The sequence below is a fragment of the Dipodomys spectabilis genome, unplaced genomic scaffold (genome assembly GCF_019054845.1).
Source record: "Dipodomys spectabilis isolate Male_0828 unplaced genomic scaffold, ASM1905484v1 ptg000148l, whole genome shotgun sequence".
NCBI lineage: Eukaryota > Metazoa > Chordata > Mammalia > Rodentia > Heteromyidae > Dipodomys > Dipodomys spectabilis.
Window position 1 is genome coordinate 3153105 of NW_024870825.1, and position 25096 is coordinate 3178200.

General features: G+C 50.1%; 1 protein-coding gene across 3 annotated transcripts; it reads left to right on the forward strand.

Moving 5' to 3' along the window:
• The first annotated feature begins 858 nt into the window (after nt 1–858).
• On the forward strand, nt 859–24166 carry Phtf1 (putative homeodomain transcription factor 1). 3 transcript variants are annotated; one of them, XM_042692306.1, is made up of 19 exons: nt 860–1234; nt 1778–1852; nt 2638–2694; nt 8110–8179; nt 8829–8987; nt 11457–11613; nt 13165–13302; nt 14362–14521; nt 14950–15123; nt 15205–15294; nt 16091–16312; nt 17337–17465; nt 17785–18057; nt 18800–18931; nt 19325–19411; nt 20757–20912; nt 21897–21992; nt 23277–23402; nt 23784–24166. In XM_042692306.1, the coding sequence occupies exons 2-19, from the start codon at nt 1808–1810 to the stop codon at nt 23802–23804; spliced, it is 2292 nt and encodes a 763-aa protein (XP_042548240.1). In that variant the 5' UTR covers nt 860–1234; nt 1778–1807; the 3' UTR covers nt 23805–24166. The 3 variants fall into 3 exon arrangements, with proteins under 3 accessions (XP_042548242.1, XP_042548240.1, XP_042548241.1); XM_042692307.1 differs by having other exon boundaries at nt 860–1090; XM_042692308.1 differs by lacking the exon at nt 19325–19411 and having other exon boundaries at nt 859–1234.
• Nucleotides 24167–25096: the final 930 nt, after the last annotated feature.

Consider the following 25096-nt stretch of genomic DNA (forward strand, 5'->3'; position numbering starts at 1 on the left):
GGTGGGAGCGTCAAGTGAGGGTCTTCCAGCACGCCACCTGCGGGCTGAGCAGCAAGTACAGTGCTCCTCCCGTTGGTGTGAGCGTGTCACCTGCCGTTGGTGTCACCTGCCGTTGGTGTGGGCCTATCACCTGTTGGTGTCACCTGCTGTTGGAGTGTCACCTGCCGTTGGTGTCACCTGTGCGCGGAGGCCGTGGCCCTGGCCTCTAATCCCACAGAGCGAGTCGGGCGGTCCCCGTGGTGCGGGCCCCGCCTGCGGGCCGTGGTGGGGTCGGGTGGCCCCGTTCAGCCCGGCCCAGTGGTTGGAGCCCAGCCCGGGCCGCGGCTCCGCACGGGGCTGGCGTCGGGTTTCCTGCCGGGCCTCCGCCTCAGGAGCCCCGAGTTGCTGGCTCCGGCGTGCCCTCCTCCCGGACCCGAACGCCAAGCACGGGAGCCGCGGCGGGCAAACCTCAGTCCCCTCGCCGGGCCGAGCAGCCGCGGGCGGGACGAAGGGAAGGAAGGAGGCCGGCCAAATCCCGGGGCCGCTGGGCCTAAGAGACCCGGAGCCCCGAGGCCAGCGATCAGGCCTGGGACGGCCTCCTGCCGCTGCTGGCGGCGGGGCGGGGCCAGAGGCGGTGCTGACACGCGCGGGGCGGGGTCTTGCGTGGGCAGGGGCGGGGCCAAAGCGGTTGTGGGCAGGGCAGGGGGGGGCGGAGGGATCGGCGCATCCGGAGCGGAGCCTGGTGGGAGGGGGGCTGCGCATCCGGGGCGGGGCCTGGTGGATGCGGGCGGTATTGCCGAGGGGCGGAGCCACCTCTGCGGACAAAGCGGGAAGCGGAAGGCGGTTGTCACCCAGCTCTCGGCCGGCCGGGTCGCTTCCGGGCCGGCCCGGCCCAGGGAGGCCGCGCCGCCGGGGCCCGGGCTCTCGCTGCCCGGCAGGTCTTGGGCCGCAGCGTGGAGGCCGGCGCCCAGCGAGGACTCCTTCGTCTGTCTCCCGCGCCTTCAGCTCTCGCCACCCGCTGCTCACTCCATGGCCCCCGGGTGACCGCGGAGGCCGGGCTGGGAGGGCGCCGTCCGGACCGTCCCCGCTGGCCGGCGCCGCGGTCTCCATGGTAACGGCCCGGCCGGCGGCGCGGCCTCGGGGGAAGATGCGGCCTGCGGGGCCCCGGGCCTCCCCGGCCTCCCGGGCTTCCCCGCCCGGCCCGGGCCACTGAGCTCGCGGAGCCCGGCCGCGGCCTCCGGGCGGCGGGCGGCAGGTGAGGGGCGGCCCGGGCGGGCGGCGGGGGTCGCAAAGGCCGTCGGCCTGGCCTGGCCGCCACCTCTCGGCCTCGCCTCGCCCCCTGTGGCCTCTGGTCTTCCGCCTCTCCCTTCCCTTCCCCTCCCCTCTCCTCATCTTCCCTCCCCTGCCTGCCTTGCCTCCCCTCCCCTCCCCTTCCCTCTCATCTTCCCTCCCCTTTTCCCTCTCCCCTCTCCTCTTCTCCTCTCTCCTCCTTTCCCCTCCCCTCCCCTCTCCCCTCCCCTCTCCCCTCTCCCCTCTCCCCTCTCCCCTCTCCTCCCTCCTCCTTTCCTCTCCTGAGGTCTTCCGTCTTCCTCTCTCCTCTCCCCTCCTTTTTCTCCCCATCCCTCCCCTCCTCTCCGGCCTTCCTCACACCATCCATCCCCCTGCTGCTCAAACCTTGCACCGCAGCAGCTTCTCAGGCCCACAGCCAAAGAGAGAGAGAGAACCTGCCCAGTCCATGAGGCCGCCTGGGTGCTAGTCTGCAGTCCTGGCATCACCCACGTGTTTTCTTCCTTTTCAGTGAGATCCCGCTCTCTGGCTGGAGACCCAGATGGCCTCAAATGAGAGAGATGCTATATCATGGTATCAGAAGAAGGTATTGCCAAGCCACATTTATTTGGAAAGCATGCTTCTTGTAGAGAAAAACTCTCCTAGAGAAAAATGCTTCCCCTCTGTCTGGAGATGCCACATATTCTTATTGTGCTCTCTCATCATAAGTGGAAATTTAGATGGGCATGGTCATTGTAAACCCAGCCCCATGTCTCAGGATAAGATGTTCAGATCTCCAGCTCTCTGAATATCTGCACAAACTTATAGGTTTTTGTTTTCGTTTGTTTTTACATTAATGATGTCCTTATCCACATAGTTCAGATTGCTGCTGTCATCAGATTGAACCATCCCTTACCTTTTATTCTTCTTTAGTATTTCTGTTGATGTTTTCTTTTGGAGTGGAAATATCTCAAGTATTTTGGAGTGGAAATATCTCAAGATAATACTTGATTTGAGATAATTTGGGATACTTTAGATTTTTTTTTTAAAAGGAGACAGATGGGCTGGGAAGGTGGCTCAGTGGTAGAGTGCTTGCCTTGCATGCATAAGGCCCTGGGTTCGATTCCTCAGCACCACATAAGCAGAAAAAGCCAGAAGTGGTGCTGTGGCTCAAGTGGTAGAGCACTAGCCTTGAGCTGAAGAGCTGAGGGACAGCACCTAGGCCCAGAGTTCAGGCCCATGACCGACAAAAAAAAGGAAACAGACTTTAGAAATTTTTTTTAAAAAATAATTCAGAGACGCACATTTCCCAGATAGCCTGTTCTTGTAGATTCATGACTTAAATATAAGGGTCATCTTTGCATTCCTTTAATAGCCTGCTCCTTATTGCAGATTGGAGCATATGATCAACAGATATGGGAAAAGTCAATCGAACAGACTCAGATTAAGGTAAATTGGTTTCTTTAATTCTAGCTTTGTTTTATTACATTGATGGTATTTGGAAAAACCAAAAACTGTAGTTCTCCAGCAAGCATGGCCTTCTTTATTATTTCAGGTTGCTAAAAGGACCAGTGCACGCATCATGATAAAGGGCAGGTGGTATGGGACTTCAGTATGAAGTAGCCTGTATAAATGGCAGGTGGTACAGGACTCGGTAGGAAGTAGCCTGTATAAATGGCAGGTGGTACAGGACCTCGGTAGGAAGTAGCCTGTATAAATGGCAGGTGGTACCAGGACCTCAGCAGAAAGCGGCCTGTAAAAATGGCAGTTGGTACCAGGATCTCGGCAGGAAGTGGTCTGTAAAAATGGTAGGTGGTAGGGGACCTCGGCAGGAAGTGACCTGTATAATGGCAGGAAGTGGTCTGTATAAATGGCAAGTGTTATGGGACCTCGGGAAGAAGTGGTCTGTATAAATGGCAGGTGGTACAGACCTTGGCAGGAAGTGGCCTGTATAAATGGGGTCATGGCTACTTAGCTTTGCTCACTTGTCACCATATGACCGTTGAGATACAGTTTTCCCAAGGTTTTAGATTACTCAGGAGAAGCTGCATTTTATGAGAGATATTCTGTTGTCATACTACCCTGGGCTTCAGGGATGGGCTCTGTCTTTTGAGCTGTACCCCAACCCTTTTGTGCTCTGATTAGTTTTGAAATAAAGTCTCACTATTATGCCTGGGCCAACCTGGACAGGTGATCATAACTATTTCCACTGCTCATGTGGTTGGACACCATGTCTGACTAGAGTGTGCCACCATCCCAGCTTGCTTTTTTTGGTGTGTATTGGAGTTTGAACACAAGGTCTTTTGCTTGCATGGTTGATAGGTGCTCTGCTCCTCCACCCAGCCTGATCTTTAGCTTGTTATTTTGGAGATGGAGTCTCACACACCTGGCTTTCTATTAGTTGACTTCTTGCCCAAACCAGACCTGTCACCTACTGATCTTCCCTGATTGTAGCTTCCTGAATTGCTGGGATTATAGCAGCCTTAGAAATCCATTTTTAACAGTGTAGTTGTCTTCTTCCTTCTCTATTAGTCCTCTTTGTCCTGCATCTTCTTCCTCATCATCTTCACTGTCCAAGCAAACAAAATTCATTTTTGGCCTGGAACCAACTTGTGGGCCCTTGTTTTTTAAGTCTGGTTTTTTAAAAAAGTTTTTCAAGTTGTATAAAAATACACTGCTTTTAGATTTTTTGGTTATTTCATGCTAAGCAAGCAACCAAAAGCTGGCGTATAATTCAGAATGTCTTCACTAATATAGGGGAAGAAAGAGTTTGATGATGTTCTAATAGTTCAGAGTCTGTGTGTGGAGTTCAGAAGTGCTTGTGCTCATGCAGTGTAGTTACGGAGTGCTGGTCCGTGCAGTGGTCACAGACTGCTCGGGCAGGGTGGTCATGGAGTGCTCGTGCGCGGTGGTCATGGGGTGCTGGTACATAGTGATCGTGGAGTGCTTGTGCGCACTGGTCACTGAGTGGTTGCTTGGTAGCTAATGGTAGAGAGTCTTAAGACCAGCCTGGATCTCCTATAGATTTCTGTAGACATGCTCATAAATGCCATCAGACTCTTGTTTTGGGTCTATCTTTTTAAAAGATTTGCACACAAATGGGACTACATGATAATAAAAGGTTTCTGCACAGCTAAAGACATAGCTGCTCAACTAGAAAGACAGCCAACCAGTTCGGAAAAGATATTTACTAGCAACACATCAGACAAAGACCTAAAATCCAGTATATACGGGGAGCCCAAGAAACCAACCCCTCCCAAATCTGATACACCAATCACTACCTGGGTGAGGGACATAAGGAGAGACTTCTCAGAAGAAGAGGTGAGAATGGCAAAGAAACACGAGGAAATGCTCCTCACCCCTGGCCACACTGGAAATGCAAATGGAAACAACTCTGAGAGGGTCCATCTCTCAGATGGCCAATATTCTGAATTGGAACAACACTGCTGGTGGGAACGTGGGGAAAAGGAAGCCTACTGCACTGCTGGTGGGAATGTAAACTAGTATAGCCGCTCTGGACGGCAGTCTGGAGGTTCCTCAAGAAAGTAAACACAGACCTCCCCATGACCCAGCCGTACCACGCCTGGGCAGCTACCCTGAGCATCACCAGCCAGGATACGACAAGGACACCTACACACCCATGTTCCATGTTCACTGCTGCACTGCTCACAACAGCCAAGGTTGGAAACAGCCCAGATGCACCACAAGAGATAAGTGGATCATAAGACAAAATGTGGTACCTATATACGATGGAATTTACACACCATTAGAAAGGATAGAATAATGTCATTCACAGGGAAATGGATGGAACTAGAACAAATGTTGAGAGAGGTAAGCCAAGAACAGAAAGACAAACGGTGCATGTTCTCTCTGATACTTGGAAGTGAGATTTAAAATGCAGTGGAATATGGCCAGTTATGTAGGACTCAAGACACTGTATACAGTGAGACCAAAAGAGGATAATCTTAGGAGAAAGTCACCAAGTTGTAATACCCAGGCGCTTCTTTATGTGTGTATGTGTGTGTGTGTGTATATATATAATTATATACAGACTGAAACTCCAAAGATAAGGAAACAAAGGACTTTTTCTTAATTTGTCCTTTTGTTTTCTGAGTGCTGTGTATTCTTTGCCTCATATACGGTGTGTACAGTGTACATCTGAGGGAAGGTGGGGTAGGGCACAGAATCACTGGAAAGCAGGTGAACAAGCCCAGCAGCACAGCCTGCTGGCTTCACTGGACATTGAGGAACATGAGCCACAACTCATAGGCGGAGATGGGAGGAGGGAATGAGAGGGAACAAGGTAACTGGTGATGCTATGCAAAAGGAAGGAAATGTACTTACTACCTGACACATATAAAGGTAACTCCGCTATATATCACCTCTGAATAAAGTAAAATAAAAAAATGGCTGCAGATTGTGTTAGCACAGTGTGGGTGAACTGAGCGCACTAGCTTATACCAATCTGAATGATTGGAGGCATAAATAGCATCATGGTCCAGGTCAGACCTGGGCAAAAACACCTGAGCCTGTCTGAAAAATAACTGAAGCAAAAGATGAGTCTAGATATTTGGAGGAATTCTTCAACAGGAAGGGGAAAAGAAAGAAAAGAAAAGAAAACATCTTGAGGAAGAAAATATAAAAATAAATTAGAAGACAGTTTTTCTTTTTTTTGGTCCGGTCGTGGGGCCTGAACTCTGGGCCTGGGCGCTGTCCCTCAGCTCTTCAGCTCAAGGCTAGTGCTCTAACACTTGAGCCACAGAGCCACTGCCAGCTTTTTCTGCTTATGTGGTGCTGAGGAATCGAACCTAGGACCTCTTGCATGCAAGGCAAGCAGTCTACCACTGAGCCACCTTCCCAGCCCCCTTCGGAAGGATTCTTAACACAGATGCAATGAAGACACTTCACTTCCTCATGGAATTTCTGAATACCATGAACAAGGCCAGGGCTCTGAGGAGGGAAACTGTGTTCTGTGCTGGGGTACAACATTGGGAGACTGCATTCCTGAGAGAAAAGCACCCACAGCTTCTCATACATACAGGGCAGCTTTCAATCCGGTGTAAGGTAAAAGGATTATTTCAAGCAGGTTGGGACTTACGTACTTGACTTTGTGGTTGCTTTTCGGAAAGCTGCTAGAAGGACATTTGGAGGGGGCAGGAGGTGCAAGACTGGAGAGAGCTCTTCTGGTGGAAGCAGGAGTTTAAAACCTTAGTTCTGACATTGCTTCAAGTGTGGATAATTTTCTAGTACTTCTTCCAGTTTTAATAGGAAGTATTTTGGTCTTAAACAGGAAATCAAGCTAGAGCTGGGAGTGTGCTACACATGGGAGCACAAACTCGGTCGACAGCATTACGTGCATGCGCGTGCGGGATGTGTGTGTGTGTGTGTGTGTTGTGTGTGTGTGGTGTCTGGATGGCAGCTAGGAGAGGAGGGTTCGTGGGTTAAGAACTATATTCTCACAATGTAAGTCAACAAATGATTTCTAAAATTAATGAATTAAAGAACAGATGGGTGTGGGAGACAGGGATCAGAATTACTGTTGGAGATCAGCCTAGAAAAAGGAACTGGGCCTGGTTATTAATGCCTGTCCTCCAACCTGTGTGGAGGCACATATAGGATCATGGTCCTGGCCAGCCCTAGATAAACAGGAGACCCTACCCCCAAGTAGTTTGGGCAAGGAGGCCCAAGTTCAAATCCCAGTACTGGAAAAAAAAGTAGTGGAGCCGGTGCCCGTGGCTCACGCTTGTAATCCTAGCTACTCAGGAGGCTGAGATCTGAGGATCGTGGTTCAAAGCCAGCCTGGGCAGGAAAGTCCTTGAGACTCTTATCTCTAATTAACCACCAGAAAACCAGAAGTGGTGCCGTGGCTCAAATGGTAGAGTGCTTGCCTTGAGCTGAAGAGCTGAGGGACAGTGCCCAGGCCTCTACTAGTTCAAGCCCCCCACACCAATTGGAAAAAAGTGGTAGAATGTCTGCCTTGCAAAGGTGCAGCACTGAATTTAAAGAAAGGAATAGTATAGGATTATTGTTTAGAAGTATAGAAGTAAAATATATAGAAACAGCCAAAAAGATGAACATCTTTTGCTTTTTTAATTTTAATTTTTTTATTGTTACTATAAAGGTTATGTACAGCGGGGTTAGAGTTACATGAGTCAGGTAATGAGTGCATTTCCTTTTGGACCGTGCCCTATTCCCCTCACTTCACCTGTGAGGACTGAAGTTGGGAGGAGAGAAGCGGTGGTGGCTTATTGACCACTTTTTGATTGCTGGCTTTGACTTATTTTAAAAAGTGATGAAGTGATCTGTCAGGCTCACCTTGTCATCCCAGCTGCTCAGGAGGCTGAGGTCTGAGGATCATGGTTCAAAACCAGTCCAGGCAGGAAAATCTGTGGGACACTTACCTCCAGCTAACTAGCAAGCCAGACATGGTGCTGTAGCCCAAGTGGTAAAGCATCAGAGTGCCAGCCTGGAGCTCACAAGCTCAGGGACAGGCTCTGAATGAAAGCCCCAGGCATGCACCATGCACACCCATGTGCATGCACACACACACACAGTGATAAAGTATGCTTTTATTACATGATAAGACTAAAATTAATGACAATATCTTTTAAAGAGCATTAGGATTAAAATGTCACTTGTAAAAAAAGAAACATAAATTTCAGGCATGGCTGTGCCATTCTGTAATCTCAACAGTCAGAGACTGTTAAGAAGATCTTAAGTTCTAGGCCAATTTGGGCTACATAGTGAGACTTGTCCCTGCCAGGTTGGGGGGTAAGGGGTAGAGGAGGGGGCAGCAAAGAAAAAGAAACATAGTATATTTTTTTGCATTTGAAAGAACTGCTCTTTTCCTTTGTTTTATCCTAGGGCTTCAAAAACAAACCAAAAAAGATGGGTCACATAAAACCAGACTTGATTGATGTGGACTTAATCAGAGGTGAGCTCTACGGCTGGTTGGTTTCTTGTGGATATATCTGTGTCACAGCGGCACTGTTATGTTTTGGTGTTGTGCACAGGTGCTGGGAGGGTAGCTTTCACAGCTAACGTCTCAGTATTGCCAGTGACATAAATGACAAGGTTTTCATAGATTGAACCTGCAGACACAGGTGTAGTGAAAAGGGCATATTGATTGTTGACTGCCTGACTTCCTTGAGTTCTTGCCATTGAAGAGGACTTGCTTACAGTGCCCATCCATGTAATGGAGTGTGTGCAGACAGATGGTGTGTGCAGACAGATGGTGTGTGCAAATCGATAAGGTGTACAAATAGATAATTTGTGTATATAGATGGTATGTGAAAATGTGTGTAACTAGATGGCATGTGTAAATAGCATAGTAGCATGTGAATAGATAGTGTGAGTGAATGGGATAATGTGTGAATAATGTGTATGAATAGGTAGTATGTGTGAATAGAGTGTGAGTGAATGGATAGCACATATAAATAACGTGTAAACGGAGAGCGCGTATAGAGGGATGTGTGTAAGTGGAGCGCCTGTGTACACAGGTGCAGTGTGTTAACAGATGGTGTGCGTGAGCACATCAGGTGTTGTATATAACTAGTGTGTGTAAATGCCCCTTGCTGTCGCAGGCTCCACGTTTGCCAAGGCCCGGCCCGAGGCGCCCTGGCCGTCGCTGACACGGAAGGGCCTGGTGCGGGTGGCTCTCTTCCCACTCTTCAGCAGCTGGTGGATTCAGGTCACCTCTCTGAGGATCTTCGTGTGGCTGCTCCTGCTTTACCTCATGCAAGGTACCTGTGACTTGTGGCTTGCAGTGGCTGTGTCTCATTGCAGCTTTTGCTATGGGACAATGAAGGCAGATGGTTTACCCTTTGTCCCCTGGCCCAAAGTACAAAGGAGTGAAAGCATGTTGACCATTTGGGGTCACCTTAAAACTATTTGCTCTGAGGTGCCGACATGTTCATCCAGCTCTCTTCCTGCACCTTCTTCCATCTCTCTCTTCCTCTCCCTCCCCCTACCCCCCCCCCCCCCTGCCCTTTGTGTACTGGGTTACCCTAGGACTAGAACCTGGGTTCTCTTCTCTTGACTAATGTTCTCTTTTCAAACCTCATTTCTTGGGGGCTGGGAATTGGCTTAATGTTAGAGTGTATGCTTAGCATACATGAGGTCCTGGGTTCAAATCCTCAGTACTACATGAGTAAAAATAAAGCCTTATTTCTGCATAGATTGCTGGCTCCCACGCTTGTACTTCAGGCTTGCTTCCTCTGCCGAACTTCAGCCTTGCAAGTCTGCCCACCTGACATTTCCATGTGTACCTTACTAGATGTGTTGAACTTCATCATTTTAAGGCTTTTTTTGGGGAGGGGGGCAGGGAATGTGGCTTAGTGGTACAGTGTTTGCCTAGCACGTATGAGGCCCTGGGTTCGATTCCTTGATACCACATAATAAACGGAGTTAATAAAAGGAAGAATAACCATTTTTTTTCTTGTCAGTTGTGGGGCTTGAACTCTGGGCCTGGGCACTGTTCCTCCGCTCTTCAGTTCAAGGCAAGTGCTCTACCACTTAAGCTACAGTGCCACTTCCAGTTTTCTGGTGGTTAATTGGAGATAAGATCTGAGCTGGCTTTGAACCTTGATCCTCAGATCTCAGCCTCTTGAGTTGCTAGGATTACAGACCTGAGCCACTGGTGCCCGAATCATTATTATTATTTTTTAATCTTGTTTTGGGAGGGTGTTAACTGGGGCTTGAACTCAGGGCCTGGTGATATTTTTTAGCTTTTTCACTCAAGGCTGGTGCTCTACCATTTGAGCCACAGCTCCACTTAAGACCTTTTAGTGATTCTGTAGTGATAACAGTCCCATAGTCTTTCTGGGCTGGCTTTGAGCCATGATGCTCAGAGCCAGCCTCTAGAGAAGCTGGTAAGCTGCCGTTGCCCTACTTAGAAATCTCAGTTTGATGTTTTTGTACATTGTCTCTTTCACTCTTTGCCTGTCGTCAGCTGTCACCACCCCCTGCCACAAAGTGTGTCTTAGCGGCCACTAGCATGGCCACAGCTCTAGTCATCCCCACTGGGTAACATCTATCTCCCCCATCATCCTTCCTTCTCACAACAAATAGAGAAGTGTTTTGTTATTTATGGAGCCAATACTGGGGCTTGAACTGGGGCCTGAGTGCTGTCCATTAGCACTTCTGGCTTCTTGGTGGTTAGAGATAAAATTGTCAGTTTTTCCTGCTTGGTTTGGCTTTGAATCATGATCCCAAGATCTCAGCCTCTTGAGAAGCTAGGATTATAGGTGTGAGCCACTAGTGCTTGACAAAAGAAATGTTTTAAAAGTGGCTTTAGAATGAACATCTCATCTCATAGCCTCGATGCCCCGACGGTTTGTTCCTGCTCCCTCCTGCGTCTCTCCCTAATGTGTCCTCCTGCATCTCTCCCTAATGTCTCCTCTTCCTCCTCCTCTAAGACAGTCTTGTTTTTTTCCCCAAGTCCTGCGGCTTGAACTCTGGGCCTGGGCGCTGTCCCTCAGCTCTTCAGCTCAAGGCTAGTGCTCTGCCACTTGAGCCACAGCAACACTTCCGGCTTTTTCTGTGTATGTGGTACTGAGGAATGAACCCAGGGCTTCATGTATGCAAGGCGAGCACTCTACCACTGAGCCACCTTCCCTGCCCAAAGACAGTCTTTTTCCTGTTCCCCACAGAGCTTTTTTTTCTGCTTGAAGTGTTTTAAGGCTTTTTGAATGCTTGATCTGGCTGAGTGTTCATTTCCCTGCCTTTAATTTTATGAAAATCTGCCTCCTAAAAGCAAGCAATTCTTAAAAGCAAGGGGAGGGTGACTGTACTTCCTGGGAGCATGCCGCCAGAGTTGGCTGTGGACGGTGCTGTCTTTAGCAGCAGCTGGGCAAATGGGTCAGGCGTCTGGGGTGCACTCTGCGTCCCAGGCAGCAGTGGTGGGTCTGTATGCCTGGGCCCTGGCATCCTCGTGGAGAACGGGGTGCTGCGCCTCTGAGCATGTTTCGGTGTGCTGCTTGGGAGCATGGCACCTCCCCGTGGGAGGCCTGGGATGTTCTTGGGATGCCTGGTTGTCCCAGGACCAGGTCGGCATGGGCTTTCATCTGTCATCTTGCACTGATATGGCAACGTTGCTTCCATCTTCTCTCAGTTCCTATGAATTGCTTACTCTTTTTAAAATGATAGATGGCAGGAACAAAGTGTATCGTTATACAGTGGTTTTAAAGATGAGCTCTACCTCTCTTCTCCAGTCATGGCAGTGGTGTTGTACCTCATGATGCCCATTGTGAATGTGAGCGAGGTGCTGGGGCCCTTGTGCCTCATGCTGCTCATGGGGACTGTGCACTGCCAGATCGTGTCCTCCCAGGTCACACGGCCTCCAGGGAACAACGGCAACCGCAGGCGGAGGTGAGCAGAGACGCTAACTAACAAGGATGCATGTGTGCGCGAGCGCGTGTGTGCACAGATGGGTGCATGTGTGCATCTGTGTGCATTCGTGTGGGTGCCAGTATTGAGTTCATACTCAGGGCCTCCCACGCTTGCTTGTCTACTCAAGGCTGGCACTCTGTCACTTAGCTACAGCTCCATTTCCACCTTTTTGGTGATTGGAGATAAAAGTCTCACAGACTTTCCTGCCTGGGAAGGCTTTGAATGATGATCCGTAGGTCGCAGCCTCCTGAGTAGCTAGGATGACAGGCCAGTATAAGCATTTTCCTTGAACTTCAGTTTAGTCCAAATATCTTGAAATTCACTATTAACATACATTGGATTGGCACTATCAAATTTTACCTTTTTTGTGTGTGGCAGTCGAGCTTGCACTCAGGGCTTGGGTGCTGTCCTAGCTGTTTTTGCTCAAGACACTCGATCACTTGAGTCACAGTTCTACTTCTGGGATTTTGGTGGTTTGTTGGAGATAAGAACCTTACAGACTTTCCTGCCCAGGCTGGCTTCAACTGTGACCCTTAGATCTCAGTCTCCTGGGTTGGGAGGATTTTAGGTGTGAGCCACTAGTGCCTGACTGAATTTACATTTTTATTAAAGTGTATGATTGATTTCTAAGTGGTCTAAACTTTTAATCAAGATGGACAGGACATTTTCACACATTGAATTCATGTCAAGTTTTTTAAATTATGTGATATATGCAGATTTTTGAACTGCTGAAAATTTTTTAGGTATTTTAGTATTAGCTTCCAAAGTTAGTATTATCTCTCCTTAGAGTATCTCTAGAGTTTTACTTCTCTAATATTACTAAATTTTCAATTTAGTGTAATGAATTTCAATATACTTTTTTTTTTTTTTTTGCCAGTTCTGAGGCTTAAACTCAGGGCCTCGCTCTGAACCTGAACCTTTCTGTGCTCAAAGATAGAGTTCTACCACTTGATCACAGTGCCACTACCCACTTTTTCTGTGTATGTGGTGCTGAGGAATCGAACCGAGGGTTTCATGCATGCTAGGCAAGCACTCCACCACAGAGCCACCTTCCCAGCCCTGTACTTATTTTTAAATGTTATTTTTCAGAACTCTGAAGATTCCTTGTAAAGTCAATCAAATGGGCTTAATATTTTCTAAGGAAATATGCCACTGTGCGTTGTCTCACTTATCTGTAGGATATGCCATTTGGCTGCACAGCTGCCAAGAGACTTCTGCGCTGATTAAATGTGCAAAGGGTGCTTGACTAGACAGTCTGTCCTGGTGTGGAGCGAGGGTTATGTGAGCGAGAATGTTTTCTACTCTTATTTCTGGATAGCAGTGCTGGGCTGTCTATTATAAGAATGAGCAAAATGATAGCAGGGCTGTCTTTTCTCTTTTTAGTTCTTTAATCGGAAATATTTTTGTGTAATTGTTAACTGCCCCTGACTTTAGGAAATAATCTATTAGTACAGTTTTCTGGGGGGAAATTATGGACAGAAATAGAAAAGATTCTGACTAGTCTGAAGTTACTGAAATCTTCTTTTGTAGAAAATTACGGAAAACTGTAAATGGTGATGGGAGCCGAGAACACAGCGGCACAGCCTCTGACAAGATGAAGGGGGCCGAGGCGCTGGCCCCTGCGCCCCGCAGGGCTGCCAGCTTCTGGGGGACACTCTTTGGGAACAGGTAGGGGTCTGGGATCTGACACTCATGTTTCTGGATGCACAGCAGGACCCCACCGTCCGAGTGTGTGTGGTGCACATGACTGGAGAGTGATAGTTCTAGAAAGATTTGCCAACAAATTGGCTCGCGGGGGCCAGGTCGCCTGTGAACACCCTGCTCTACCATCACGTTTGGTCTGTTTGATTTTAATGCTTTTAGGTCACAAGATCACAAGCACAGATACTTTAGGCTGTGTCAGGCAGTCTCGAGTAAAGGCTAGATGGGCTGTGGGATGGGAAGGCGAATGGACTGGATTCCTACCTGGCTGCTCTGGGACCCTGCGGGTGGGACCCGTGAGGTGACTCTGAGGGGCTGATTGTTTGTCCCATGCCTCAGGCTGACCAGGCAGGCACTCCACTGCTGGACCGCACTGCTGGATGCTATTGCCTCCTGCTGTAGTGGGGACGGCAGCTGGTGTGGCCACGCCGGCTGCCTCCTTGAGGCAGAGCTTCCATACACTGCACAGGCTCACGAGGGCCACGCCTGGACACAGCCACGCTCTTCTGCAGTTACTTTGTCTAAGATGAAGTGTGTTCAGACCTTCATCTTTGCCCTTGAGTAGAGTGTCGATTCCTTGTGTTCCAGGCTTCTCCCATGTAGCCAGGAGAGAAGAATGGCAGGCGTAGTGCTTCACCTGGCTCACATGCTGACCCTCAGCCGGCAGTCACATGACCATGTAGCTGGAGGGATAATGGGACTGGAAGGCTCTGGGCTTGGACGCCCAGATGGTATTTATGAGGGGGACGAGAGGTCTTAGGTTGGCCTTGGGTTGGAGTGGATGCTGGGAAAGTAGTGAACTGACTGCGTAGAGTGAGCTACAGCGAGCTTGTTCTGGCTAATGGACTGCCGTCATGAGTAGTCTGCATGGAGGGTCTGTCCTATACTCTCAGCAAGCTAAAGACCTGAAAAACACAATTTCTGAATTTTGTTTCCAGCATGCTGGATTGTGCTCTTCAGAAGAAAGTGATTTCATGGTAGGTGATACTCAGAAAAGTTGTTAACGTTTCTTTTTTTAAAAAACAGGATAAAAAAGGTCAGGTTACTATCTAATAAAGGGACAGAAACGGACAATGACTCGAGTTGTCTCCGCCCGGCTGTGAAGAAGCAGCTCTGTCGGCCGGAGGGCAGGACATGGCCGCAGAGGGACAGAGCGAAAATGTCCGATGGGGAGAAGAGCCGAAGGGTAAGGGTGGATGTGCGGAGCTCTGCTCTCAGACTGTCTTCACAGCAGACTTATGGGACAGAAAACTTCCTGATGATACTGGAGCAAGGAGCGTGTGGGCTTGCGGTTGATTTGGGGTGGAAGCCCGCGTCGCACACGTGCAGGGGCTGGGTGTGGAGGTGCTGTTCTACCCTGTCCACCGGGCCTGCAGCAGAGGTGTGCATTGTGTTCTTGTGCTCACAGCTAGGGCTGGGTGCTGAGTTTGACCGGAGGCTGGTGAGGTAGGTGTGGCCCCACCCTACCCACACTGAGGCTCCGGAGTTTCACGTTCCTGTCTTTCTGAATTTCAACATTTTCTTCTTATTGACATGAGGTGGTTGGCTAGTTTGTTCAGCGTGCTTTCAGTTGGTGTGGCTGCTAGCTGCTCCAGCCGCTGTGCTTCCTTGCAGGAGGCCAGGCGGTGTCTGGGCAACAGGGTGTCAGACGACCCGTCCAGTGACGAGGACGGCGAGGCACACACCCAGATGATCCTGCTGCGCCGGAGCGTGGAGGGCGCCTCCAGCGACAACGGCTGCGCGGTGAAGAACAGAAAGTCTGCGCTCGCCGGCCACCTCCACCCTCAGGTGATACTCATTTCAGCCTGAGAGCCTGGGAGAGAAGTCCTATCCCCATGTTCTCCTGTAACGTGGGTGTGATTTCTGTAGGCAAAGAAGACCGCTATGCGGTGGTGTCACCTAGTGCGGGACTCAGACAGCCTGGCTGAGTCAGAGTGCGAACCCCCTCCCTTCAACCAGGTAAAGCATCTTCCCGAGATCAGTGGTTTTTTTTAAAGTGTTCTATTTGTTATTATAAAGGTGATGTACAGAGGGGTTATAATCACGTAAATCAGGTAACGAGTATGTTTCCTTTTGGACAGTGTCACCCCTCTCTTCACTTTCTTCCAATCTTTCCCTCCAGTCCCTGCCACACATTGTATACTTGGTGTGCCACAGAGTGTCCAGTGAGCAGCAGCGCAGCACTGGATGCTGCCTGCGTTTGCCCGGGGCGCACTCTTGGCTGTAGTGACATCCAGCTGTGGGCAGGGGCAGGGAGGCAGATGCACACATGGTGCTGTTTAGCCCTAATCTGAAAAGCATCGTAGACGATGCTCAGAACGACCTTGCTCAGGCCCTGAGCATCTGGGATGTGGAGTTGTTCAGGAAGTAGGGCCACACTATGGAGAGAGGAGAAAGGACCATTGGAAGATGGGAGCACTGCCGAGGGAGAAGGGGGGCGGGGAGGAGGATAACACAGCCCTGCAGAGGTGGAGCACAGCTGAGGGAGGTGGGGGAGGTGAGGGAGGGCAGGGACAGAGGGACACTGTCCTAGGCCCACAGCTGCTCCTGGGCCCCGTGGAGACCCAGCAGGGTCACTCGCCTCCAGATGTCAGGGTGACACCCCAGCTTGGCTGTTACTAGGAGACACTCGAGGCCCGGCTGGCTGGGGAGCGGGCATCGGCCTGCGGAGGCCAGCACTGCCATACATGACTCCTGTCCACTTTGGTTCACGTCACTGTTCTTAAGGGTCCTGTCCTGTTGGCCTCCCCTGAAGGGTACTCGGCCTGGCGTGGCTGGTGGCTCCCGGAGCCTCCGCCTGTCCAGAAGGGACTCGGAGAGCACGCGCCAGGACTCGGAGACGGAGGACATGCTGTGGGATGACCTGCTGCACGGCCCCGAGTGCCGCTCGTCGGCCACCAGTGACAGCGAGGCTGCGCAGGTGGGCGCCCTGCGTGCTGGGGCCAAGCGCGACCCCCAGGAGGACGTGTTCCAGCAGGTAGGTGTGTGGAGGCGGGGCTTGCCCACACTCGGGGGGCAGGGGGACCCCGCTCTGCCCCACTTCTGAGGAGTGCGGTGAGAAGGAGGGAAACGCCTCCACCTGAGGATTTTCATTGCTTGGGTGAGTGTCTTCCTGTGGCAGTCCACCGTTCCTGTGTGAGCAGGCCTGGCCCATCTGCTTCCTTTTTTTTTTTTTTTTGTCAGTCCTGGGGCTTGAACTCAGGGCCTGGGCATTGTCCCTGAGCTTCTTTTGCTCAAGGCTGGTGCCCTATCACTTGAGCCACAGCACCACTTCTGACTTTTTCTGTGTATGAGGTACTGAGGAATCGACCCCAGGGCTTTGTGCATGCGAGGCAAGCACTCTACCACTGAGCCACCTTCCCAGTCCCCTGCTTCCATTTTTGTAGGCACTGTGTGAACCGTTGCCTTTCTCTAGAGCATAGATCACGTGATGCTTTCATGGTCAAGTTTCAGTGTCACAAGTAGTCTAGACTCCTTAGGAGGTGTTTGTGGAGTTGTTGCTACCTTGTGTGGAGTTGTTGCTACACGTGGTACCTGTTGGCTTTACATGTGGAGTGTTGTGAAGTAGCTTGGCAGGACAGCTGGAAGAGTGAGCCCAGTAAGCATTAGACATGTGTGCGTACACGTCCAGAGAGGGCCACAGCCTTGGCCTTGATCCTCAGCACTCTGAAGACAGACCTCATCAGCCTTTCTCATGGCTCTGGAAAGATCCACACTTCTGAGGTAGCACGGAGACTAAGGCCTGGGCTGGCCGGGAGCTGGCAGGCCGCATCCTCCCAGGCTGCTCTGCTGGTTCGTGCCCTTGTAAGGCCAGAGAAAGGCCTGATTTTCTTCCTAACTTCCTGTGCTCTGCTCACTTATCTGTCTTTAGAGAGGGAAAATGTGGTAAGGAGTCCCACCTCATTGTAGAGGGCAGTTAGCTGCTCAGCAGGTGGCGAGAGGCTGGTGAGCGGGGAGGCTCAGCCTTGCAGCTGGAGTCACCTCTGCACTTCCCTCCCTAGAACCACCTGTTTTGGCTTCAGAACTCAAGCCCCGCCTCTGACCGGGTCAGTGCCATCATCTGGGAAGGCAGTGAGTGCAAGAAGATGGACATGTCTGTGCTGGAGATCAGCGGCGTCATCATGAGCAGGGTAGGGTTAGACGTGGACCTCCTCCCTCTCCCCACCTCCACACCTTCTGTACCACACCAACCGGCACCCACCTGCTGCTCTGCGCCCTGCAGTCGCAGAGTCCTGGTAGTACGTAGGAAATGGAAACATGATTTCTGCTCTCCAAAGCTTCCTCGTCTCTTTGGCCCTAGTTTGTGACGAGTCGAGAGTTTCTGCTCATCTTCCTCTCCCTGTGGTGCTGGGGATGGAGGCCAGGGCTCCCCAGCCAGCCTGCATATTGAAATAGCGTTGGTGCCACCTCCATTGGCGGCAGTAATGCTGGGGCCCCATCCGTCTGCAGGTGAATGCGTGCCAGCAAGGTGGGGGCTACCAGATGCTGGGGAACGCCGTCACCGCGGGGCTGACCCTGTTCCCGTTTCTATACCGCCTTTTCCACGAGAAGAGCCTGGAGCAGATCAGGTCCATCTCGGCTGAGGAGGTCCTGGCGCTCTTCTGCGGGGCACCGCCCGTCATGCCTGTTATCATTCTGTCTCTTATTAATTTTTTTGAAAGACTGTGTCTTACTTGGATGTTTTTCTTCATGATGTGTGTGGCGGAGAGAACGTACAAGCAGGTTAGTGGATGAGAAGCAATGATACTTCACATACTTGTTTTGGGTCTCTTGATTTTGGTTTGCGAGGGTTTAATTCCTGTTATTGCCTGTTTGTTGTGTGGGATATGGCTGCCGCCAGGCGGGCTGGCTGCTGCTGGGCATTAGACCATTAGGACCCCCCTCCCCGTCCTTCCTCCCCCCCACCCCACAGAGTGATGATGGTTTTGTAAAAGATGGTGGGAGTTGCAGGGCGCGGGTGGCACACACCTGTCATCCCAGCTACTTAGGAAGCTGAGATCTGAGGATCATGGTTCAAAGCCAGCCTGGGTAGGAATTTCCATGAGACTCTTCAATTAACCACCAGAAAACCGTAAGTCGTGCTGTGGCTCTAGTGGAAGAGTGCTAGCCTTGAGCTGATGAGCTGAGGGACAGTGCCAAGACCCACGACTGACCCACCCCCCCCCCCAAAAAAAAAAAAAAAAAAAGATGGTGGGAATTGAGGATTCAGAGTCCCCAGCCACCATTCCTCACACAGTCCAGATCATGCCCTGTGTTTCCGTGCAGTGTGCTGGCCAAGCCAGGTGGTAGGCGTGAAGGACATTTCACACTTCCGCACTGCACACTCTTGGGGACTTCAAACACGAATTCACCCATTTTAACACTTGAAGTAAATATGTGGAGAGCAGCGCTGACGGCTGTGTGTGGACTTACAGAGATGCCTGAATGTTTCACCTTGTGATTTTTTTTATTTCACCTCCTGTAGAGATTTTTATTTGCAAAACTCTTCAGCCATATTACTTCAGCCAGGAAAGCTAGAAAATATGAAATACCTCATTTCAGACTTAAAAAGGTGGAGAATATCAAGATCTGGCTATCGCTTCGTTCCTTCCTGAAGGTCAGTCTCCTCCAGGGACACTAGTGCTCGTGGTGTGCTGGGCAGAGGCCCCTGGGCTGTGGAGGTCAGCCTGGGATGGATGCTGAGTGGTGGGCAGATGGCTGGACAGGTGGTTGGGAGTGATCTATCTGTAGAGCTGGTTGGTAGAAGTTAAGTAAGTACTCAGGGAAAAGAAAATTTAAGTTTCCTAGGGCAGAGTGATACAAATACTGTTTCTTTTTCTGACTGGGAAGTAGCTAGAACTAGATTAATGATCGGTCGTCCTCTCGATTCGGGGGAGTGTGGGCTGCAGGGCCTCAGACACGGGTATTGGAGTGTGTGGAAGTGTTGCCTGACTTTCTTGGAACGCTGGCGCTGGCTTGAGTGTGAATGGTGCGGTTGTCTGCCCCACAGAGGCGAGGCCCGCAGCGCTCTGTGGATGTTGTGGTGTCTTCCGTCTTCCTGCTGACGCTCTCTATCGCCTTCATCTGCTGTGCCCAGGTAAGAGTGCCCACAGCCCACCGTGCGCTTAGCTGTGTGGCTTTGAATGTGTCCGCGCTTCTTTTGCTATTTTCGGATGCTGGTTAATTTTTCTAACAGTATGGGCGTGAATATGACTTTAAAATGAGGATTCAAGGTCATTTTAACTGTAGTTATAATTTTTGATTTTTTTTTTTGTCAGTCCTGGGACTTGAACTCAGGGCCTGGGCACTGTCCCTGGGCTTCTTTTGCTCAAGGCTAGTGCTCTACCACTTAAATCACAGTGCCACTTCTGGCTTTTCTGTATATGTGGTACTGAGGAACCCAGGGCTTCATGCATGTGAGGCGAGCACTCTAGCACTGAGCCACCTTCCTGCCCCATTTTTGAATTTTTGATTGATAGAAAAGCTACTGTGAGCTAGGCACTGGTGGGTCATGCCTATAATCTTAGCTCCTCAAGAGGCTGAGACCTGAGGATCATAGTTCAAAGCCAGCCACAGCAAGAAGGTCTCATGAGACTCAAAGTGGTAGAGCACTAGCCTTGATCACAAAGAGCTCAGGGACAGCAAACCAGGTCTCGAATTCAAGCCCCACGGCCAACAGAAGAAGAAAAAAGAAAGCTACTGTGTTCTGACAGTTGTGAACAGTGATTTTTTTGTTTGTTTGTGCCAGTTGTAGGGCTTGAACTCAGGTCCTGCCGGCTGCCCCTAAGCTTCTGGCACTCTACGTCTTGAGCCACAGCTCTGTTTCTGACATTTTGCTGGCTAAATGGAGATAAGAGTCTTGCAGAGTCTGCACCGGCAGGCTTTGAATCATGATCCTCAGAATCTCAGCCTCCTGAGTAGTTAGGATTCTAGGCATGAGTCACCATGCCTTTTTACTCTTAAGTCAACATTTTAAAAACAACTAACAGGAAACTTGAAGGAAAAGAGGCACTCTCGGTTTTAGCTTTTGTTTGATGTTAGTGATGTTCGACCTGACATGGAGTGAAGAGCTGATTCCTAGGGTGCTGCAGCGCTGGGAGTGGAGGGCCTGTGGGGTGGGCTGTGGGCTCGCTGGCGCACTTGGCAGGGAACTGTGGTCCTGCACCCCAGGAGGGGGCTGGTCACAGCAGCCAGAGATGGCTGTGCCCCTCCTCACCTCCTGCGGTGTCTGTGTCTTCTCCTCCTGCAGTATCTGTGTGTCCCCATGGGTTCCCCCAGCCCCTTACTAGGAAAAGGAAAAGTGCTACAGATTAAAGATAATACTTTATGAGCACTGAAACTCTTCGGCTTTGCATCTGAAAGTGTTCTTTTAAATTTGGTAAGGAATCCATTATGTGACTGAAGGCAGATTTAGAACTGAGCATTTATTGGGTTCTCTGTAGGTCCTCCAAGGGCATAAAACCTTCCTGAACGACGCTTACAACTGGGAGTTGCTGGTCTGGGAAACAGCCCTGCTGCTGTTCTTACTGCGCTTGGCCTCACTGGGGTCTGAAACCAACAAGAAATACAGCAACGTCTCCATACTGCTCACGGAGCAGGTAGGGCATGGGGGGGAGGGGCATCGCCACTGGGTCATGCTGCCCCTGCTCTAAGCACACTCATCAGGGCCTCATGCCTGCTCCAGGTCCAGGGAGTCAGGATCGGAGGGATGAAGAGACCTGGTTTTCTGCCTGTGACAGCACGCTTCTAGCCTGGCATTGTGGCCAGGATAGATTCAGGCCTCTAGAGGACCTGTCACCACCCAGAGAGCCTTCCAGACTCTGCGGCACCAGCCACAAGACCGCACCCAGGACTTGGAAAAGACTTGTGTTTCAGTATATTAATACCTTGTAAACACAGAGGAGCACAAAACAGTTTTATCTTTTTATGTTTATTATTTTTTGCCAGTCCTGGGGCTTGAACTCAGGGCCGGGCACTGTCCTTGAGCTTCTTTTGCTCAAGGCTAGCGCTCTACCACTTGACCCACAGCGCCACTTCCAGCCTTTTCTGTGTATGTGGTACTGAGGAGTCATACCCAGGGCTTCATGCGTGCTACATTCCCAGTCCCCTTTATTTTTGATTTCAAATAAACCTGAGCTAAAAACATTTAGAATCATTATTCCTCCACCCTTTTCCAAATAGAGTGGAGAATTCTTATTAGGGGAAAATAAGGAAGTTAAACTGTTTTCTTTCCACATGTTTAGGTTATTTGGGGGGTGAGACAAACAAGAGTTTTTTAACTTAAGGAATTTACATGCTGATTTTGTTGTATTTGTAATTACTATAAAAAGGAATTTGTTGATGGTTCGGTTATTACCTTTGCTAAGGTTTACTCTGTCAGAGCTTGGGGGCTAGCATACATGGTATGTGCTCTCTGCAGAAGTACTTGTTAGAAATTTTAAAAGGTGTTTTTGATGATATGTGGGTTTGAACTCCTGGCCCCCTGCGTGTTAGGCCGACACTCTACCACTGAGCCGTGCCCTAGCCCTGTATATATTTTGTTTTGCTATGAAACTTAACCTTAATATTTATTCCTTTCCCAGATTAATTTATATCTTAAGATGGAAAAAAAGCCAAATAAAAAAGACCAGCTCACTCTTGTAAACAATGTACTAAAGCTGTCCACCAAGTTGCTAAAAGTAAGTAACATCCAATGACATACTTGTCTCAGCTTCTTTCTTTTTTCTTTGGTGCTGGTCCTAAGGCTTGAACTCAGGGCTGGGCACTGTCCCTCAGACTTTTTGCTCAAAGCTGGTGCTTTACCACTTAAGCCAAGGACACACCCAGCCTTTTCAGTGCTTTAATTGGAGGTAGGAGTCTCGCTGACTTTCTTGTCTGCATGGCTGGCTGGCACCATGGCCCTGAGTAGCTGGGAGGACAGGTGTAAGCCACTGCTGCTTAAGACGGCAGCTTTTCTGAGGAAACACCAGGGATGGGTGGTCTAGACAGGAGGCCCTAGAGCTCGGGGTTCACGGGCCGAGACCCATGGCCAGGCCAGAGACAAGAAGCAAGGCTGAGAACAGAGTGGCCTGGTCTCTGAGGTGACAAGGAGGGTGTGTCCCTGCCCACCCAGGAGCTAGAGGTCATGAGGTTTTTCCATGTGAAGCAACCTATGCCGGTCAGTCAGCAGACCAGATGTGCCCTGCGCCCCGGTGCTGCCCCGTCCTGCCCTGTGGTGGGTGCTGCTGTCGGTGGTAGCACTGAGGACCCTGCACGGTGGCCAGCACCACTCGGCAACTTCTCAAGGCCTGGGCCTGCTTTCTGACCGACCTCTGGAAGGAGGTGCGGTCGCCAAGGCAGAGGCCCTAGTGTCAGCTGTGTTCATGTAGTTCTCTGTACAAGAAAGAAGACGATGAACTAAAATCATCCCCTCAAGTCAGCAAATCAGGGTTTCACCTCTTACAACTCTGAGACCATGGTGACAGTAAATACCAGAATGAATAGATGTCAAATGCCAGCCTGATGGTTTGGGTTAGTGACAGGTAAGGAGAAATTTCCAATCTTCCTGCTCAGATTTGATGATTGGCAAAGTGTATCACAATGTTAAAAATTAAAGTGGGGCGCCAGTGGCTCACACCTGTAATCCTAGCTGCTCAGGAGGCTCAGATCTGAAGATTGTGGCTCAAAGCCAGCCTGGGCAGGAAAGTCTGCGAGACTCTTACCTCCAATGAACCACCAGAAAGCTGGAAATCACACTGTGGTTCAAGTGGTAGAGCACTCGCCTTGAGCTGAAGAGCTGAGGGACAGCTCCCTGGCCCAGAGTTCAAGCCCCTTGACCACCGGCACCAACAACAAAATGATACCGAATCCATCTAAAATGTGTGGTTCACCTCAGGGCCTCATGGACTTTGCAGGTGATCTTGGAAAGGCAGGTGTGCAGAGCGTGTCTCTGTGTGCATCTCATGCTAGCTCTTGCTTTGTAGGAGCTGGACACCCCATTTAGACTCTACGGGCTGACCATGAACCCCCTGATCTACAACATCACGAGAGTAGTTATCCTCTCTGCCGTCTCAGGAGTCATAAGCGATCTTCTGGGGTTTAATATAAGAGTGAGTGCCTGCCGCCACTGCCTTCCTGTCCTAGTGTGTGCGGGTGTGTGCGTGCATCAGGAGGCTCAGGTGTGAACGTCTGCTGATGCTCTGCTTCTCAGCTCAGCTCTCCTCCTCCACACGCGTAGAGCACTTAGCACCGTCGATGAGGTGTGAATTCATGTCACTTTAGTAGCACACGCTGGAAGATGTTACCATGATCTCAGGTAGGCATGAGAACCCATGGTCAAGCTGCACAGTCATTTTTGATCCTGCAAAAGATGCTTTTTTTCCTAATCTGTGGCTGGGATAGTTGATAGTTCTTCTCTGTGAAGTCATGAGACTATTAGTTTTAGAACCTGTTAGTTTTAGAACTAACTTTGTTGATGTTTTCTTTCTTAGCTGTGGAAAATTAAGTCCTGAGTCCTGTCCCCGGACCCCCTGCATGGCGTCTGTTAGCCCACTGAGAGACGGCTGCTCTCGGCCCTGCCACCTGTGCACCTCTTCGCCTTTAGCCATGTGCGGTCAGCAGACGACAGATGCGGTCAGTAACAACGTGTTCCAGGCTAAGACAGCCATTCCAGGCACTTGAGAACTGAGTTGTACTTACTGGAAAGCCTTTTGGGTAGCTATGGTTGATGCCTAAAGTTCGAAGCAAGTATCGTATTGGAAAGATGTACACTCAGTACTTTTTTAATGATAGTCTATGGAATCGGGCATTTCTCTATTAAAGGGAGATCAAGCTATTTTAGGTTGAATCCAAATAAAAGAAAACTACTGGATAATTTCCGTTTCCAGGCTTATTTTGTGATTAAAAGCAAGAAAAATATCTAAATTGTGAATCTCTTATTTGAGGAGAAATTTGAATTAGCCCCCAAATGGCACGGGCTATGTATCAAGCGCATGCTGGCAGGGCCTGGGCTCCGCAGAGCCACATGTGTGAAGCCACGTGTGTGCAGCCGTGTCAGTGCTCAGGGCTCCGTAGGGAAGGCCTCGGCCATGTCATCCGCCAGGGAGGAAGTGGCCACAACAGACTGTTTGCTGTACTTCTCCAATGTGGGCAGGCCTGGGAAACCAGGGATTGGTTTTTTTTTTTGGTCGGTTGTGGGGCAGGGCCAGTGCTCTACCACTTGAACCACAGTGCCACTTCCGGTTTTCTGGTGGTTAATTGAAGGTAAGAGTCTCATGGACTTTCCTGTCCAGGCTGGCTTTTGAACTGCAACCCTCAGATCTCAGCCTCCTGAGTAGCTAGGATTACAGGTGTGGGCCACTGATGCCCACTAGGTTTATCTTTTCACCCCTCCATCCCCACCCGGTCCTGGGTTTGAACTCAGGGCCTTACCACCTGACAGACAGGTGTGGGTTTATTGTCAGTGTGAGCACATGTTATGATAGGAATTTATCTTTTCCTTGAATAGAAATTAGCCAGGGTCTTGAAACAGGCCTAGTTCATACAAAGTATTAAATGAGACCACTCCACAGCACTTCATTCTCAAAGCTTAAAGTTTTAAGAATAATGTGAGGGCCTGTGACCTGATGCCTGCACACACGCTAGATTTCCAGTGAGACCAGCTTCTCTTGACAGTGCAAGAAGGCAAATGGTTTAACAAAATTATTTTCTCTACAGTGGATGGTGAGAAATAGGTGTAACAGTAAAAGTCTAGCTCTGCAGGTGAAGTCACAGGACCAGAACCTCCCTGACAAGCCAGGGTTTT